General features: G+C 34.5%; 1 protein-coding gene across 1 annotated transcript in view; it reads left to right on the top strand.

Moving 5' to 3' along the window:
• LOC100932550 (ATP-dependent translocase ABCB1) overlaps positions 1-6,764 on the top strand; it is a 43,987-nt gene extending 37,223 nt beyond the window's left edge. The window contains 2 exon segments of the mRNA XM_031939951.1: positions 4,272-4,418; positions 6,012-6,764. Coding sequence (XP_031795811.1) covers positions 4,272-4,418; positions 6,012-6,218 — 354 coding nt within the window. The 3' untranslated portion in view covers positions 6,219-6,764.
• The last annotated feature ends 13,607 nt before the right edge of the window (positions 6,765-20,371 follow it).

The following is a 20,371-nucleotide window of genomic DNA, read 5'->3' as shown; positions in this document are numbered from 1 at the left end:
AGCTTGGTTTTAGTTCAATCTGTGACACTACCCTTGTGCTCTCTGGGAAGACACTTAACCTCCCTAGAGGGTCATTTATTGGGGGTCAGACCACATGGCCTCAGGTCCTCTCTCAAATTCAGTTTCTACTGGGCGAAAAAATAAGGTTTGATTTGATGGTCTCTGAAGTTTCTCTCCTGTTGAAGTAGGAGCTTTGATACCTGAAAAAAAGATTATACTTTTTAAAAATGGAGTCCCTGAATGACATTTCTTAATTGATAAAACCCACTTAAAAATATGTAACAGGTAGGTATATTTTGTTGGAAGATGGGGAGGAAATGTTGTGTGTCTCCGATTTTTATCCACATTAGGAACTCTAAGGTGGAATCTTCTTGCATCAATGAAAATCAGCAAACAAGCATCTCAGAGCCATCCCTGAGCCCTCTCTCTTTTAGGTGCCAAATTGTCCGGCTTCTCATTGCTGGGTATTCTAGGAATAAAGAGACTAGTATTAAATAACAAAAATTATTTTAGGATGCTTTTTATTTGACAATGCTAAGAGCACCACGCTGTGGTCATAGTTAAGAGAACTCTTTGTACTATGTACACAAATAAGTGATATGTCTTTTGCTCATTGGGCAAATTATCGCTCCCTTCAGTTCTTAATCTCAGATGAGTTAAAACACACCCACACACCCACACACACACGCCTCAGTGGTACATACGTAGATGTGTCTATGCTATCGTCAAAGTGAGTTTCTTCCCACCATGTTCCATATCAAAGCTCCTCTACCTTATATCCACCCTGTGCACTGTCACCTTCCAGCTCTGATTACTCTGTATCCATTCCATTAAAGCACTTGAATTATGTTATGCTATGTGAGGCACCTTCCAGTGGCTCCTGGAGGTCTTACTCAGTGAATGGATCTCTTCATGTCAGAGGAAGATGATAATACAAGGAGCCTGAGAGGCCGTTGCTGTTCTCTGACCTCTCCACTGAGAACCTGTTGCGTTGTCTGACCTCTCTCCTCTTCCGTCTCTGATTTATTTCATTCCCCATCCACAAGGAACACCTGTGTCAGCAAAGGCTGCTTTGCAACTCCTTCAGATGTTATGATCCAGAGCTGTGGAGGCTCTCAGAAAATTGACCTGCCCCTTCACTTAGGCATGGTCCTTAACAGAATTATGCATTAATTTTTCCTCCTTCTCTACAAAATCACAATAACAACAATAACAATAATTGCCATTGATATATATCTTAAAGTTATCGAAGTGCTTTACAAATATTATATGATTTTTTTTTTTTTACTTACAGCACCCTCAGGGATTATCATACCATTATTATCCGTATTTTACAGATGAGGACACTGAGGCAAAGGGGTTAATCACTTGCCTAATCACACAATTAGTGAGTGTTTGAAGGTATACTTGAGGTTAAGTCTTCTTAACTTCAAATCCATTGCTCTATCTACTGGATCACCTATCTTAGAGAAGTATTCAGTGCTCCAAAAATGGTGATCAAAAATGACTTTGTTTTCTACCATTTTAAAGTGTTTTTCTATTTATATTAAGAAAAAAATTATCATATATGTCACATTGTTAATTTCAAGGAGCAAAACCAAAACATCATTGGAATAGCTAAAAATTCTGGTTTATCTCTGTAAGGATGTATCCTTAACTTCTGCTTTTGAATATGTATTGGTACTATAATCTTAGACAGCTACTGGTTACTAATTATAGTGGTTATAAATCTTTAGTTCAATTTTTAGATTATTCTTTTCTCTTCATCTCTTTTTTCAGCAAACAAACCTGCTTATCTCCTTTCCTCATTTCTCCTCCATAATTCTCCTCAAACATTCTTGTTTACTTCTTTCCAAATTTTATTTTATTTTATGAAATGAAACTAGCATTTCAGTAACATAGTAAAATAAAAAAGATGATTGCACATAACTGCATTTCTAGTATATAAATTTTTCTGCACTGTGTAATTTTTTCCTTTTTTATTCTTCCCTCTCTCTTTTAATATAGCTACCATTATACACAATTATGTCCGTCTGTATGTATATATGTGAGTGTGCTTATGTAAAGTCATTCTATACATCTATTTTATCAGTTTTATCTCCAGGTACAGATAACATCTTTCTTAATAGGTTCTTTACACTTAATTTGGGTATTTATAATAGTCAAAATGACTTAGTTACTCAAACTTGTACTTCAAAAATATTGCTATTAATATGTAAAGTGTTCTCTTGCTTTTGTTTGTTTCACTTTTCATTATTTCTTGCAAGTCTTCCATATACATTTTCTTAGGTTTAAGCTAATGTATGAAGTTCTTCTGTGATATATTATTAGTATTGCACCAAATTACAAGTTAATTTGAATCATATTGACATTTTACTTGTTGTCTTAATTGAGCCACAAATGGGATATTTCTCTCTAATTATTTCATTATTTCTATTAAAATGGTTTTTAGAGATATTTTCCTATAGTCCTTGTACATGCCTTAAAATACTTATTCAGTATATTTCATTAGTAATTATAAATTGTATTTATCTTTCTATTAATCTCTCCCAGTTTCTTTTAGTGATATATAGGATGTTGGCTATTGGGGGGAGGTGAAGAAAGGAGGCATTATATTTTACATTCTAATATCTTTCAAAAGCTTTGATTACCTTCCTTGTTGAATCTCTGGAGACTATCTAATTATACCTTTCTGTCCTCACCAAATAGAGTTACCTTCTTTGCTAATGTTTATTCCTTTCAGTTCTATTTTCTTGCCTTAGAGCTATACCTAACATTCTTAAAATTATGTAGGATATTAATAGCATCGGTGAATAGCTTTTTCTATCTTTTTAATGGATATGTCTCTAATTCTCCATTGTATGTGATCCTAGTTAAGTCTTTATTTCAGATAGAGAATATTCATTACTCTAGTGCTTGTAGGTGCAGATTTTTTTCTATAATTCTTTTTGGTGCCTGTTATAAAGGAGGTGGTTGGTGAGTATTTATTGAGTGACTGACCAGTATGGAGAATTCCTAGTGTGGAAGATACTCTCTCTTTACTTCTATTGACGGCTCTCCTGCAATTTAGTCACAAAGCATTGCCTCTAAAGTACTGGGAAGGTGATTCAAAATTACATTAAGGAAGATTTTTCTTTCTATTTTTTTTTTCTTTCTATCTTTATAAACATTTTTCCAACATACATATATGCTTGTATTCTTATTAAAGTATATCAAATAATATAATCATGTGATGTTATGAGGCAGAACTTGAAACAAGGTGTTAAGTCATTAGAGTTGATAGAAACAATGCTTATGTATTTGTTTCACAGCTTTGGAGCTCCTACCTTTAAGAGAGTTTACATATTACCTCACACATTGGAGTTCATAAATTTGGGAGATTAACAAAGTTAACTTTGTAACTCCCACAATCCCACTCTCGGAGGTAGAGTCAACCTCTGGGTTCACAACTTTACGAGATCATATATAAGAAGCTCTCAGAGGCAGTGAGGATTTAGCTGGAGCGATTGAGAAGCCAGGAGTCAGATTTGAGCTAGAGGCAGAAGCTGGCAGAGGCAAAAGACTAGCAATGAGAGTTGCCTCTCAGAACCAAAGAAAGCTATTGGGCTATTTTGGAAGAGACAATAAAAGACTGTACTTTAATCACTGGCTGCATTTGAGGTGATTATTACTTCAAACTGAAACAAAGGCTGCCTCCAGAAACCTCCCCAAGAAACCTGCTCCCAGAGAGAACGATTATATTTGAGAAAAGAAGAGAACACTATAATGTGACTTAGAGTTTTTCTCATTGATAAAATTAATACTAACAGAACATTATAAATAATCTGTGAATCCATCCTAAATGGATGGATGATATAATAATATTTGATAATATTTAATTAATTAAATAATTATTAAATAATATAAAATGTAGTTATTGATAATAATGAATACATTTTTAAAAGTCACTTAACCTCCTTTTAAACTGAAACAATAATACCACATAACAGCATTGGTACGAGAATCAAAGAAATTATTTAAAGCATTTTATAAATTTTAAAACACTATATTAATGTGAGCTGTTATTGAAACTTTTGATTTTGTTGCCCATAGACCTGTGTGCCTTGGTCTCTATGATTTTCTTGACTCATTTTCTCAGTCTTCATTTTAGTAATTTGATTTTTTTATTCTCTATTTTTTTTATTATTCTCAAACTCACTGTCAAGATAATAACTTTTATTTTTACTAATATCTACATTTTTGATGTTAACTAAATTTAACTTTCAATACAGAAATATGAAACCAAGGTAGGAGACAAAGGGACTCAGCTCTCAGGAGGTCAGAAACAGCGTATTGCTATTGCTCGAGCCCTCATCAGAAATCCTCAGATCCTGCTATTGGATGAAGCAACTTCAGCCCTGGATACAGAAAGTGAAAAGGTATGGCTTACTGTACTTATGCTCTGAAAGAGCCATTTTCTTTGACTTCATATACATAGTATATTTTCAGTCCTAGAGGGTAGAAGTAGCATAAAGGAAACAGAAGATAATGTGCATCTATTAAGCACCTACTAAGTGCCAGGAACTGTCCTAGGCTTTTTGTTCATTTCATCGTAACAACAATGCTGTGAGTTAGTTGTTATTATTAATCCCATTTTACAGCTGAAAAAACTAAAGTAGACCAGAGGCTAAGTGATCCCCTGGTAAGTGTTCAGATTTGAGCTCAGGTTTTCTGATTCCATAGCCCATATTCTCACCAGAATATGTAGCCCATATTCTGGACCAGTTTCTTAAGGACTCACTTCTCCACTCAGTTTTGCAGGACTGTACAGTTGGGTCCCCATTAATGAGAGTGAGTAATCCCTCTGAAGCAGTCACATTATTCATATTTGAATGGCATATTTCCATTGGACTAGAACTTATGATCCTATTGTTCTATAATTACAACTTTTAAATAGTGTGGATTTGAATATAGGTGACTGCTTTGTGGAGATTCATTATCTCAATTAGTGTTTATCTGTAGAGACCAGAACTTTGGAGTATATTTGGAGTATAATTTATAGACATGTCCCTATTATGTATTGATGAGAAAAGTGTCTAATGCCTGTATTAAGAATTCCCTCCACAAATGATATGAAAGGAATTTTCTTACCACTTAAAATGATCAATGAAACAAGGAAAACCAGAGCTTGAGACCCATCATAACTGGTGACTGACTCCTTTTTTCCTTATACAGCATACCTTGAGTCATTACTTTGAGATTTGAATAGATTTCCTCTTCCCAGTTGTCAGGTCCAATACAGATTCTGCAACTGAATATAGAGAGGAGGAGAGAGTCACAAAATCTTACTGATGTCTATTTAGGACTTAGGCTTGAACAGTCCCTTTTGTTGTTGTTGTTTTTGTTTTGTTACTGTTTTGTGTGAGAGGGAAACCAAATACACACAAATTTCTTGAACTGTATCTATAACTTGCAAAGAACAAAAGATTATTCTAGTCTTTCAGAGATTACTCTTACTTCAAAGACCTGGAGGTATTGAAGCATCCAAATTTTTCTACCTATCTTGCTGCTAAGGCAGGTCAAAAGCCTCCCAAGGGCCTTGGTTTATACATATTCAAACAACATGGTACCACATGCAGAATATAGATACAAATATATTTTAATAAGTGTTTTTGCTGGTGGAATGATCTCACTAAGAAAAACAAGTATTAATATGATTGCACATGTATAACATATCTAATTGCTTACTGTCTAAAGGAGGAAAAGGGGATGAAGGGAGGGAGAAAATTTGGAACTCAAATTTGAAAAACAAATATGGAAAATTGTTTTTATGTGCAAATGAGAAAAATTACAATATTTAGAAACAAAAAAAAAAGTTGATTGTAAAATGAACTCTTTACCCAGTTCTTTGTTGTACAAAATCTTCCTTTTTATTAGGGTAATGAAGTGAAAAGACTATTGAGAGAGAAGGAATTGAAAAGTTAGAATTGATTTTTCTCTTTAAAATAACCTTGTATGTAATCACTGAATAGGTTGTCCAAGAAGCCCTGGACAAGGCCAGAGAAGGTCGTACGTGTATTGTGATCGCTCACCGCCTCTCCACCATCCAGAATGCCGACCTTATCGTGGTTTTCCAGAATGGCAAGGTCAAAGAACAGGGAACACACCAACAGCTGCTGGCTCAGAAAGGCATCTATTTTTCAATGGTCAACGTTCAAAGTGGGGCAAAGCACATGTGAAGTCCTTTCACTCTTTACATTTCATAAGTTAAATATTTTTCTAATTGTGTTTAAAAAGGGAATCATAGCCATCAACTTCTGCCAGAAAGCAAGTCCTTTAGGTTGTTTCATTTTTTAAAATCAACTTCTGCTATGACTGGATCTCTACCCATAGAATTCAATGTCTCCAGAAGAGAAGGAGCAACACTTATGGAAGATATACCAATATGCCATGCATTATGAAACTTAATATTGTTCAAACCTATATTGAGTATACCGTTTCCCCATCAAAATGCTATAGATTTCTATTATGAGGTAGTTGGTTCAAAATAAGAGAACACTATTCTGTCTTTTTCTTTTCCTGGGTCCTACAGAACTGTACAACCTTGCTTACTCTTGTACTTAACTCTGCTATTTTGTTACTTTTCAACTTTTATTATTATGGCCAAATTAAGTGATAATAAGAAATGAAAGCAAGATTCATTCATTAGTTTTGGGCCAAGACTGAAATGCTGAATCATGGGATTGAATCTTCCTTTGTTATGTTGTTAATATTTTGTACTGCTGCTGCAAAGAGTTGTTAAAGAATTCTATTATTTTTATACTTTGAAAAAATACAAAACTGCATTACTGTTTTCATTTCAATCATGGCTTATCTTTCATAGAATTAATTCCCTAAAATGTCAAACCAAACCCACAATAGTAGGCGAGTTCAGATTCTGTGACTCCAGATGTGTTCTATTACAAAATCCCCTCTCTCAATTTTAATATTGTTAATCAGAAATAACAGATCAACAGTATACAAAAAAAATGGTAATGATAGTTAGTCTAGAACCCTTTCTAATTTAGTGTTTCCTCAAGTATAATGTAATTCCCAAGTTTTATTGAAAACAATCCTGACCCACATGAAAACTCCTTTTTTGTGATGGCAATCTTCAAGGTTGTTAATTATGCTATCCACCAGGGAGTGCTAGTAATACTTTGAAATGTGACCTATTAATGCCTAAAGAGTTATTTATATGAGAATAATTTTAAGGGGAAAAAATAAAGCATTAAAATAATTATTTACTGAAATTCTTTCACACAAACATGGGTATTTGTGTGACAACACAAAGGAGCCTAGGTAAAGTATCTTAAAATATGTGGACAGATCATCATAGCTGTCTGTGCTACATCTCCTATATGTCAATCATTAGGAGGACCAAGATCATGGGGATATAGATCAGTTTTGTGAAAGTGTGACAAAACCAGATGGGAGGGAGGCACCGTGCTTACCTTAGGTCCTGGCCCTCCATTTTATAGTTATGCTTACAGTGTCACAAATCATTATCTTTCTTGTTTTGCTATCAGTATGTAAGATGCTCCAAGGGGCACAAAGAGAACAACTGGAGATACTTATTTTTAACATCTATGTTTCCTAGGTAATTCTCTTAAATAGTGAGTCATCAACATTATCTCAATTAGTATGTTAAAGTTCCAGAAATTACTTGACTACTTAGTCTATGTAGTACATGCTGAGGACCCTTATGTTCATTACTAGTTTCTCAACATTATGCTAGGTTCTATGGTACAGCTGAAGAACGTAAGAGCTGATCCTTGCCCAAGACACAATCTAGTTGGAAAGATAATTAGAATGCATAAAATAGCTGTGAAGATAGAAGAAATTCTTAAATGGATACTGCTATTGAGTCCTAAATCTATAGTACATAAGGTATTGTAGGAAAATCACTTCATTTGTGGAGTGAAGACCTGAGTTCAAATTACAGCTGATACTACATACTACATAGTACTATATGACTTCTGAGTCTCAGGTCCCTCACTTGTAAAATGAAATGTTTGAAAAAAAATTCTCTAAGAGCGATTGCAGCTCTGAAAGTAATTCCACGCTGATGTAAACAGATAATTGCTATCAATGTTGAAAGGAATTGTAGAGGAAGGACCAATACAAAATATGACAAAACTGAGTGACTGGATATGAATGAGAGAAGAAAAGAAGTCAGTGATTTTAAAGTTTTGAAAATGAGATATCTTTGACAAATAGTGAAGCTGGGATGGAAACTGGCTTGGGAAGAATGATAAGCTTAGTTTGATATGGTAAACAGGATATGCAAGTAGAAACTGAATTGGATATTTGCAGATAAGAGATGGGTTTTCTGGGTACCCAGGAGGTAAGGAAATTATTGCTACAAAGTCTAATTGCAAAGTCCATTTATTTCTTATTCTAGGGCTTCCTCTTGCCCACCCCTTGAAAAATCAAACTTTCCTATTTCTGCCCAGTTAGTAATCCGTATCTATCAGCCTTCCTTTCTAAATTTTCTTAAAAATTGAAGAAAAGAGACTCTTCTTTTGGTTATCTGGGCAGAATCCCCATTCATTAAAAAAGTCATCTTGCTCATTTCTGTCAATCAGGCTAGAAATGTTCTCTGATTTCTACTAAAGAATCTCAATAGTCTTAAAAGGATTTCTTGACATCCTTTCATCTTCTCTTGTTGTTCTCTTTCATCCTTCCCCATATTCTTAGTTGTGAAGCTTAGACTCCATTTTGTATCTTTCAAGCAATCCAAGGCTTTTTACAAATCAGTGTTTATACAACTGTGTCATTTATATAGGATCAATTTTAAATGGTTCATTTCCAATTTATATGTACGTGGGTAGTAGAAATGCATTTATAATCTAAATTAATCTCATCTAGTCTTCCCTTGGTGACTAGGCATCAAACACTGTTTGGAACACCACACACAACACACTGAGAGAAGCATAAGGAGAAGGGAGAGGGGGAAAATCTAATAGCAGCTTTTATTTTACAGTATAAATTGTGTTCAGCCTTTTAAAAGAAATCTGGGTAAAATATCATTTAATTTTACATTACAAAAATGTTTTCCTTTAATTAATCATTAAAAGCAGATGTCCAAATCAGATATTTGGAGATAGAAAAAAAAAATCATTTCTTCCCTTTATAGCCCTTTGTCCCAATTTTGCTGCCAAGTACTTCAAGTCCAGGTATCCCCCTTTGAACTTTTAACACTGAGGTGAACAAACTCTGCCCTTTGAGCACAGAAACATCAGCAGTGCAGAGAGGAAGAAAGGCAATTCAAGCAGATGAGTTTTACTTTTCACTTTCTGCTGATGTAAAGGATTTTTTTTTTATCCTAAGGCATATTTGCAGAGATACAACTGGATACAGAACAAAGTATGTTTGTGATCTGATTAAAAAATGACTGGCATGCAAATAGTGGGAGACTGTCAAGTCCAAAAGAGACAGATTATTAATCATATTTTTCTATGGCATATTTCATTTTTGAAGTTCATTGTTCTTATGATGATGATTCCTTTCAATGTAATGTGTCATTCAATTCAGCTTGCATTTAATTAAGCACCTTCACTTTGCAAAATGCTTAATAATTTGCAGAAATTGGTGTACTTGGATTTAAATTTTGCCTCTGACACCTGCTAAATGTAATCTGAAGCTAGTCACTCCATCCCTGAGTACACCAGATCATTCACTAAAATTATAAGTTGCAGAATTGTTTTTAACTGTTTACTGATAGAGTAAATTCTCCAGTTCTTTACTACACTGAAATCAGAAATACAGAGGAGTGGAACTGTGCAGTATATTATGGTAGGCTCTTCAAAAGCAGAAAAGGGCAGAAAACTGACAGAAAAGCTTGATGTGAAATCAATGTAAGTTTGAATCCCAGTTCTGCTACTGTTTGACCTTAGTGCTTGCCATTTTTGAGCTTCATTTTCTGCATCCACAAAAGGAGGGATTTGAAGTAACTGATCTCTGAGGTTTCTTTTCAGCCCTGGATCCATGATCTCCAATTCTAAAATGTACATTCTCCTTGAGATACAACCTGTAAAGTCAATTAGTAATTTGAGGAGAAAGAAATCACTCTCTAGAAAACTACATTAGTGGGGGACCTCAGGTCTCCCATCTCACAACTAGATAAATCTAACCAAAAGTAAACAAGAAATAAATTAAAGAGGTGAATAAAATTCTGGGAAAGTCAGATGTGATAAATCTCTGGAGAAACTCAACAGGAATAGAAATATATATATTGTCAGCAGCATATGGCACCTATACAAAAATTAATCATTAACAATAAAATCCTCACAACCAAATGCAGAAAAGCAGAAATAGTAAACACATCCTTTTCAGATCATAAATCAAAACTTAATTCAGTAATGGACAATGAAATGAGAGGTTAAAACTTAATTAGAAATTGCATAATTTGGGGCACCAGCCCTGAAGTCAAGAGGACCTCAGTTCAAAAGTGGCCTCAGACACTTAACACTTCCTAGCTGTGTGACCTAGAGCAAGGAACTTACCGCCAATTGCCTCAGAAAAAAAAAAAAAAAAAAAAAAAGAAATTACATAATCTAATGCTTTAAAAAGTGGGTCAAAGAACAAATCGTATAAACTAAACAATTTCATTAAAGAAAATAATGACAAGGAGCGAATATATCAGAATTTATAGAATGCAGCCAAAGTGAGACCTATGGAAAAATTTATATCTTTAATTGCTTACGTCAACCAAATAGAGAAAAAGAAGATCAATTAATTGGGCATGCAACTAAAAAAATAGAAAAAAGAAAAAATTAAAAATCCTCAATTAAACATCAAATTAGACATTCTAAAATTCAAAGGAAAGATTAATAAAATTGAAAGTAAGAAAACCAATGGGCTAATAAAACTAGAAAATGAATTTTATGAAAAGAACAATAAATTAGATAAACCCATTGCTTAATTTGAATTTTAAAAAGATCAAATTACTAATATAAAAATGAAAGTGATGAATTCACCACCAAAGAAGAATAGATTAAGACAATTGTTATGAGCCCTTTTGTCCAATTATGTGCCAATAAATTTGACAATTTAACTGAAATGGATAAATATTTACAAAAAATATAAATTAGTTAGATTAATAGAAGAACAAACAAAATGCTCAACTTAATCTAAGAAAAAGAACTTGAACATAAGTCTTCAATGAACTTCCTAAGAAAAAATCCTCAGAACCAGATGAATTCATAAATGAACTCTACTAAATATTTAAAGAGCAATTAATCCCCAAACTATAGAAACTATTTGGGAAAATAGGATGAAGGAGTCCTACCAAATTCCTTTTATGACACAGATATGGTGCTGATAACCAAGCCAGGACGAATCAAAAAAGAGAAAATGAATTATAGATCATTTTTCATAATGAATATTGATACAAAAATTTTAAATAAAATACTAGCAAAGAAATTACAGCAACATGTCACAAAGATCATACACTACTGCCAGGTAAGATTTTTATCAGGAATGTGGGGCTGGGGGCAGCTAAGTACTGCAGTGGATAGAGCACCAACCCAGAAGTCAGAAGGATCTGAGTTAAAATCTGTTCTCAAACATTTAACACTTCTAGCTGTGTGACCCTGGGCAAGTCACTTAACCCAAATTGTCTTGGGGGGGGGGAATGTAGGGCTGGCTCAATATTTAGGAAAATTATCAGCATAATTGGACATATCAATAACAAAATCAACAAAAATCATACAATTATCTAAATAGATGCAGTAAAGAAATCTTGGACAAATACAGCACCAATTCCTATTAAAAACACTAGAGAGCACAGGAATAAATGGAGCTTACTTTAAAATAATATATAGATATAATATAATAAATAATAATATTTATCTAACACCATCATTAAGCTAGAAGCTTCTGAATACAATCTGTATATAATGCCCATTATTACCTCTATTATTTAATATTGTATTAGAAACATCAGCTGTAACAATAAGAAAAAGAATTAATGGAATTGAATAGGAAATGAAGCAATAGAAACAAAACTATCACTCTTTGCAGATGTTATTATACTTGGAAAATCCCAGAAAATCAATTTTAAAACTACTTGAAATTATTAACAACTTTGGCAAAGTTGCAGGATACAAAATAAGCTCACATTAAGTTATCAACATTTCTATTTATTTATTATCAACCAAAATCCAGCAGCAAGAAATAAAAAGAAAAATTTCATTTAAAGTAACTGTAAAATAACAACATAAAACACTAGGGAGTCTACCTCCCAAGACAAACTCAGGAGCTATATGAACATAATTATAAAACACTTTTCACACAGATAAAATCAGATCTAGATAATTGGAAAAATATTAATTGCTCATGGGGAGGCCAAACCAATATAAATAAAAATGATAATTCTACCTAAATCAATTTATTTAGTGCCATGCTAATCAAATTATCAACATAATTTTATAGAATTAGAAAAAAAATGATCTAAAAGAACAAATGCTCAAAGCTATCCAGGGGATCAATGAAAAAAATAGAAAAGTGGTCTAGGATTATTAAATTTCAAATTGTATTATAAAATAGTAATTATCTTAACACTTGTACTGGTTAACAAATGGAGTGGTAGATCAGTGAAATAATCGGGTGCAAATTATATTATAGAATATTGCCATAGTAAACTAGTATTTGATAAACCCCAAATCCAAGCTTTTGGAACAAAAACTTATTATTTGACAAATACTAGTAGGAAAGCTGGAAAACAGTGTGGTAGAAACTAGGAATATATCAACATTTCACACTATATATACCAAGACAGGGCCAAAAAGGGCATATGACTTAAACTTAAAGGGTGACTTTATACATAAAGCAAATTAAGAGAGCATAGAATAGTTGAAATGTCAGATTTATGAATAAGAAAAGAATTTAGGACAGCAGAAGATATAAAAGGCATTTCAAAATGTAAAGTAGATAATTTTGATTATATAAAATTTTAAAAAATTTACACACAAAACCAATGCATCCAAAATTATAAGGGAAGTAGAAAACATGGGGATGGGGAATTTGCAACATATATCTCTGATAAAGATCTCATTTCTCAAATATATAGAGAACTGAATCAAATTATAAAAAAATACAAATCATTCCCCAATTGATAAATGGTCAAAGGATATGAACAGGGAGTTTTCAGATAAAGAAATCAAAGCTGCTTATGATCATATGAAAAAAATGCTCTAAATCACTATTGATCAGAGTAATACAAATTAAAACAATTCTGAACTACTACCTCACATCAATCAGAGTGTTTAATATAACAAAAAAGGGGGAAAGTCAGATGTTGGAGGGGATATGAGAAAACTGGGATACTAATGCCCTCTTGGTGGAGCTGTAAACTGACCTAAACTTTCTGGAGATCAATTTGGAACTGTGGCAAAGGGCTATAAAACTGAACATGATCTTTGATCCAGAAATACCACTGTTAGCTCTATACACCAGAGATATCCCAGTAAAGAGAATAGGACTTACTTGCACAAAAATATTTATAATACTTCTTTTTATAGGGGCTAAGAATTGGAAATTTAGGGGATACCCATCAAATGGGGAAAAGCTGAATAACTTATGGCATATGATTGCAACAGAATATGATTGCTCTATAAGAAATGACAAGCAAGATGATTTCAGAAAAAACCTGAAAAGATTTACATGAACTGACACATGAAGGGAATAGAACCAGGACATATTGTACATAGTTACAACAGTATTGTTCAATGAAGAATTGTAGCTAACTTAGCTATTCTTAACAATACAATGATCCAAAACAATCCCAAAAGACTAATGATGAAACATACTACCTACCCCAGAAAAAGAAATGATTGAATACAGACTAAAACATGCTATTTTTCATTTTCATTTTTTTTACCTTTTTTTCTTTTATTTGATTCATATTGTCAAAAATGATTAATGTGGAAATATTTTATATAATTGCACATGTATATCCTATATCTCATTGCTAACTAAGGAAAGGGGAAGGGGAAGAGAAAAGGATAGAATTTGGAACTCAAGATTTTAAGTAAAAAATTGGAAAAAGAAATAAATGACAGAGTGGGGGGAGAGAAAGCACAGCATATAGAAAAGAGAGTTCTAATGAATTCCTAAATCATTGATTACCAAATTGTTTTTTTAATTGCAACATCCTAGCATTGTTTGCTTAATGACTAATTCTATCCCCTCCCAAGAGTCCCAGTATAGATTTAGAATAGGTTTGTTTTTTTTTTCTCCCAAAAATTTTCCTCTTTCCTTTAATGCATATGAAATTATTAATTTTGTTTGTTTTTTGTTAACTTCTGAATAAAAATGCATTTTTTAAAAAAAGAGAATTTCACAGCATCCCTTGAAATCACAGAAACTGTCATAAAACCAAATCAATCAATCAACTAGTATTTATTAAGGTCTTAAAATTAAGGCTGGGAATAACTAGCTGAGATAATTGATATAGAATTATAAACTTGAGCCATATAGGAAATAATATTGTTACTGAGACATTTTAATTTTTATTATTTTAATAATTAATTTTTAAAAAAATTATAGCTTTTTATTTACAAGATATATGCATGGGTAATTTTTCAGCATTGACAGTTGCAAAACCTTTTGTTCCAATTTTTCCCCTCCCCTCCACCTCCTCCCCTAGATGGCAGGTTGATCAATACATGTTAAATATGTTAAAGTATAAGTTAAGTACAATATATGTATACATGCCCATATAGTTATTTTGCTGTACAAAAAGAATCAGACTTTGAAGTAGTGCACTATTAGCCTGTGAAGGAAATCAAAAATGCAGGTGGACAAAAATAGAGGTATTGGGAATTCTTTGTAGTGGTTCATAGTCATCTCTCAGATTCTTCCATTGGATAAAGCTGGTTCAATTCATTAGTGCTCTAATGGAAATGATTTGGCTCATCTTATTGTTGAAGAGGGCCACGTCCATCAGAATTGATCATCATATAGTATTGTTGTTGAAGTATATAATGATCTCCTGGTCCTGCTCATTTCACTCAGCATCAGTTCATGTATGTCACTCCAGGCCTTTCTGAAATTATCCTACTGGTCATTTCTTACAGAACAATAATATTCCATAACATTCATATACCACAGTTTATTCAGCCCTTCTCAATTGATGTGCATCCACTCAGTTTCCAGTTTCTGGGCACTACAAAGAGGGCTGCCACAAATATTCTTCCATATACAGGTCCCTTTCCGTTCTTTAAGATTTCTTTGGGATATAAGCCCAGTAGTAACACTGCTGGATCAAAGGGTATGCACAGTTTGATAACTTTTTAAGCATAGTTCCAAATTGCTCTATTGAGACATTTTTAGATGGTGTTTATAAATACTTGGATGTGTGGCTAAACAAAGAGTGGCATTTTGAAAAGTTATAGTTTATTATAACCTCAAGACTATGTCAACATAAATAACCTTCCACATTTGGATAGTATCTCCCCTCTCCATGTCATACCTATCCAAATCAATAGTTCCACAAGGCAATTTGACCTTGGACTTCCCAAGGCTACTTTTGTGTGTAATTTCTGCATGATGGAATAAATAATATTATCTATGTTTACTAGCAATATCTCGATTCAATGTTTCTAGTGAAATGCAAAATTGTTACAAGTCCACCATGGCTTAGAAAGGTCTAAAAAAAATAGAACACAAGGGACCAATCATTATCACCACCATCATCAAATATATCAAATGCTTGTGGGAGTGAGAGGCATTATATATTTAAAAGAATCCTTTTTATCTCATGCATTTTATACAAATGAGGAAATACTATAGATTCAAGAAATAATTTGTAAAAAGAAAGTTACCAAACAGTTATGTTAGAAATAAAGTAGGGAGAAAAAAATTGAGGGAAAAAAATTGCAAGGCCGGTGTGGTATACTGAATGGAAAGATAATTGGAAGCAATGGACCTGACTCTGAATCCTAAATCTGTTCTATGCTATCTCTGTGCCCCTGGACAAGTTATTAAATCTCCTTGGGCCTCATTTTCTTCATATGTAAAATGTTAGGTGACTTCTATTAGAAATTATCTTTTGCTCTAAATTTGTGACCTTTTGACTTGGGTAGGAATTTGTGAGTCTAAGGGAAATTAAATTATATAAACCAAGGCTATATGTGTGAAATTTCAAGATAAGTCAAGAGGATTAGGCAGTAGAAAGTTTGAAAAGAACAGGGATCTTGTATGATGGAAGTGTGTATTTATGAGGACGAAAATTCATGGTGGTTCATTTGGAAACCAATTACAAACTAGGAAAATAAAAGAATGGCATCAGGTGGATACAAACACAACCAAAGCAAAAAAGAAAAAAAAAAAAAAAACCAGGAAGATATTCAAATCATAGAAGCCAAAAGGAACTCAGGAAATCCACTAGACTGTCTTTCTATCTTTTAGCAGAATCATTTGTTGTTGCTTTTCATTCATGTCTGACTCTTTGTGACTCCATTTGGGGTTTCCTCCTCTGTAAAATAAGTGAGAGAAGAAAATGGCAAACCATTGCAATATTTTACAGAGGAAGAAACTGAGGCAGACAGGGTTACAAAACTTATCAAAGATCGGATCATACAACTAGTAAATGTTTGAGGCCAGATTTGAACCCAGAAAGATTGAATCGTCCTGACTCTAGGCCAGCCACTCTATTTACTGCACCACCTGGATGGCCTGCTTTTCAAAATGATGCTTTAAAAATAGTAATTGAAGGAAATATCAAATTTCAGTTTGAGGTTAAGGAAAATAAATATATAATTTGTTTGGCTTTTTTTGTCCATTCAAGTTCATGAACTTTCTGAAACCTATCCATGAATCTCAGTTTAAGAAGTGCTGTCTATGGCTAAATAGTTCATCACTGAATGTCTGAATGTTCAGCCTACTGGTGCTGAGTCTCTAGATACTTAGCTAGATTGATTCTCAGAAAGCAGAGAGTGTTGCTGGGAATGTATCCAAAGCCTTTCCATCATGATGGAATCTGCTGGTTTGGCCTTCCAAAGCTGGATCTCACCCATGCCACTGTGAAGCATTGGAGGAGATCAGATTAACAACAACGACAATGATAAAAACAATAGCTAGCATTTATAGAATGCTTTAAGATTTATAAAGTGCCTTGCAAATATTATTGCTGAGCCTCAATTCAGGAATATTTGAGTTCTGAAATTCTGAAAAGGTGCCCATTGGTTTCACTAGACACACACACACACACACACACACACACACACACACACACACAAGCTTAAAATAATTTGCCACAGAACAATAAAGCTTACTCAATTCTTTCAAAAATATTAATTGACACCTATGTCCACGGCACTGTGGACAATTAAGAAAAATAATTAGAAGTAGTTTCTGATCTTCATTGTCTTATGGTTTGGCAGAGGAATTTATAATCTATTATGGTGGTATATGATTTTTTTTCCAGCAAAGGTACATGTTTTGCTTGGGTCCCCATCCCCCAAACCAACAAATGCAAAAACTATTTAAATACCTTATGTTTTCTCTCTCTCTCTCTCTCTCTCTCTCTCTCATACACACACACACACACACACACACGCGCGCGCGGGCACAGTACTTAGTATTACTTGGCACTTTAAACTTCAGACTTTTTCTCCATCTCCATCCCTCCAGTTCTCACCTTTCTCTTTCTATTTCCTTTGTAGATATGGAGAAGATTTTATTAAGTTGCTTGTTAACTATTTCTTCAGATTCCACAATTCATTTTATTTGCATGTCAAACTGTATTCAGGAGATTCCGAACTGATGTAGAGAGGGCACAAGAAGCCAATGTGAGGGTCATGAAATATTAATGACTCCCCTCATAAAAAATACTTCAGGCAAAGAACAATAGAATATGGGCTTCAGTCTTGAGGTAGAAATGGTAAAAGATAAAGTCCTCATGTTAGATCATATATAAACATTAATCTAGCTTCTGGGAATTTGGTTTTGGAATCTTGTGTAGTACACAATAAATAAACATAATACTCAGGAACCAAATTCTACCAATCTTGATATTCTCATTATAAATGAAACTAGATGATAAAAAAGGATTTTCCAACTATATGGACAAATGGCTCACAGATTTCTCTTAAGGAGGGCAAATGAAGTTGGGGGAGTTGATTTTTATCATGAATCCAAAGACAACAAGAAAAATCATTTCAGGAGGTATTCAGCCATCTCACTTAAAGAGTTGATAAGCTTTTGCAAAAAGAGTGCTATTAAAATAGGTGTAGTTTACTATCATCACCTGTTGCAGAGAATGGGAAGATAGGGAAATTCTGTGGGAATCATAAGACTCACCAAATCAAATCAACATTTATTTTAATACTTGATGGCTTTGATGCCAAGCTGGTCATAGATGAAAATGGTGAAAAAATATGTTGGAAAAAATAATAGCTTAAGTTTTACAAACATTTGCAATTGCAAACATTGCAAACAAACATTTACAAACATTACCAATAGTTGGTATTATACAAGCTAGATGTTACTATTTTCATTTTTTGATGGTTATTCAATTATTTCAGTGTCTGACTCTTCCTGACCCCATTTGGGGTTTTCTTGACAAACATACTGTGAGTAATTATCCATTTTCTTCTCTAATTCATTTTACAGATGAGGAAATTGAGGCAAACAGAGTTGAAAAACTAATGTTTGAGGCCAGATTTGAATTCAGGAGCACTAATCTTCCTAACTCCAAGCCTCCATTCTATCTGCTTAGACATCTAGCTGCTCCCATTTTATACATACTTTAAGGTTAGACATAATTTAAGAAGGGTCTAACACTGGATTTGATTTCAGGTCTTTCTCATTCAAAGTCTAGCACTTATCTCTATCCACTCTAGTGACTACCTGTTTTGTTTTGTTTTCAGTAGTTGTTACAGACATTTGATACTCTAGTTTGAGAAAGAGGGACCCAGCAGCCCAAAGGCCACAAACAAAGAACAGCAATTACTTGAGCTTTCATTCAGAATCCCAAGATCCTCCTACTTGATAAGGCCACCTCAACATTAAAAATTAAAAGCAAAGCCAAAATACAAGTGGCACTGGATGAGATCAATAGAGAATGTTAAACAAACTAGAGTATATGGATGTCATGGAATACTGAGTTTTGAACTCATTAAAAAAAAAGAGCATGAGAATTCAGGAGAATGTGGGAAGATGATGAAAATAAGAACAATATTAGCCATCATTTATGGGAATTTTAAGGTTTGCAAAGTGATTTATTTCATTTGATCCAGGCAAAAACTTTGTAAGACAGATGCTATTATTACTTTCTTTAAAAAAAAAAAAAAAAAAAAAAAAACAGATCAGGAAACGGAGGGCGAGAAGTTAAATAACTTTGCTCTAATTACATAGTGAATGAGTAAGTGTCTGAGACAGGATTCCAACTCAGAACTTCCAGCTCCTCCTCCAGCATGCAAACTAGTTCACCACCTCGTATGGAATGCAGAGGGAGGTAAGGAAAACCAGCGGCAGGAAAGTGTATGTAAAGAAATTACTAGTACAAAAGCAAAAGGTATTACAACTGTTTCCAAACAAAAGTTTCAGATAAGATGACCTCAAGAAAGCTGTCTAGTTCTGAGACTAAAGGAAAGAAGCATAATTTTTTGGCAAGAGAAAGACTAAACACAGGGAAAACCCTTTTGGTTTTGAAGATGCGTGATTTGCATAGATCACCCCGTTGGTAATCTGGAATACTGAGAGGATACATATGCACTTGGCCAGAGTCACTTCAGTGCAAAGCAGGGCTGAGGAGAGCTGGGAGTTGAGAGCTGAGATAGTGGTCCCCACTGGATTGTGGTCTTTGGTTGGCAGCTGGAAAAAGTGGCCAATGTGGGCATAAAAGGGAAAGAAACAGTGCCCCTGCAACAGCGGTGTGTGTGTGTGTGTGTGTGTGTGTGTGTGTGTGTGTGTGTGTAAATGATATAATTGATAAAGTAAACTGCTGCCGGGTACTTAGAGTGGCTCAGAAAGCTTGGAATCGCCAGGGGAAACCTCCCAGCTCCTGGGCTTGGCAGGGCTTGGCTCGGGTATCACCAGCGCAGCATCCGCGGCTGCCCCCGCCCCATCAGGAGTTGGCCGGGCCGGGTCCAGCCGAGCCGCGGGAAGGAGGCGACACCACTCCCCACGGCCCAAGAGGCCTGGAGTGGGAGGGTGGGGGTCCCGGGGAGCAGAGTGGGGACTGCGGGCTGCGGGCTGCGGGCGCCCCTCACCCCAGCACCTCCGCGCGCCGGGCTTGTCCGTCCTCCTCCTGCGGGCCCAGGCAGCCCCCCAGCCCCGGCCGGCCCCGGGGAGGCGTTGACCTGCAGCGCCCCGAGAGGTCAGCCTGCGTGGGGCTGGGAGG

This window comes from Sarcophilus harrisii, chromosome 5, assembly GCF_902635505.1.
Source record: "Sarcophilus harrisii chromosome 5, mSarHar1.11, whole genome shotgun sequence".
Lineage (NCBI taxonomy): Eukaryota > Metazoa > Chordata > Mammalia > Dasyuromorphia > Dasyuridae > Sarcophilus > Sarcophilus harrisii.
Note: the sequence above shows the minus strand (reverse complement) of the source record. Positions and strands in the feature narration are given on the sequence as shown.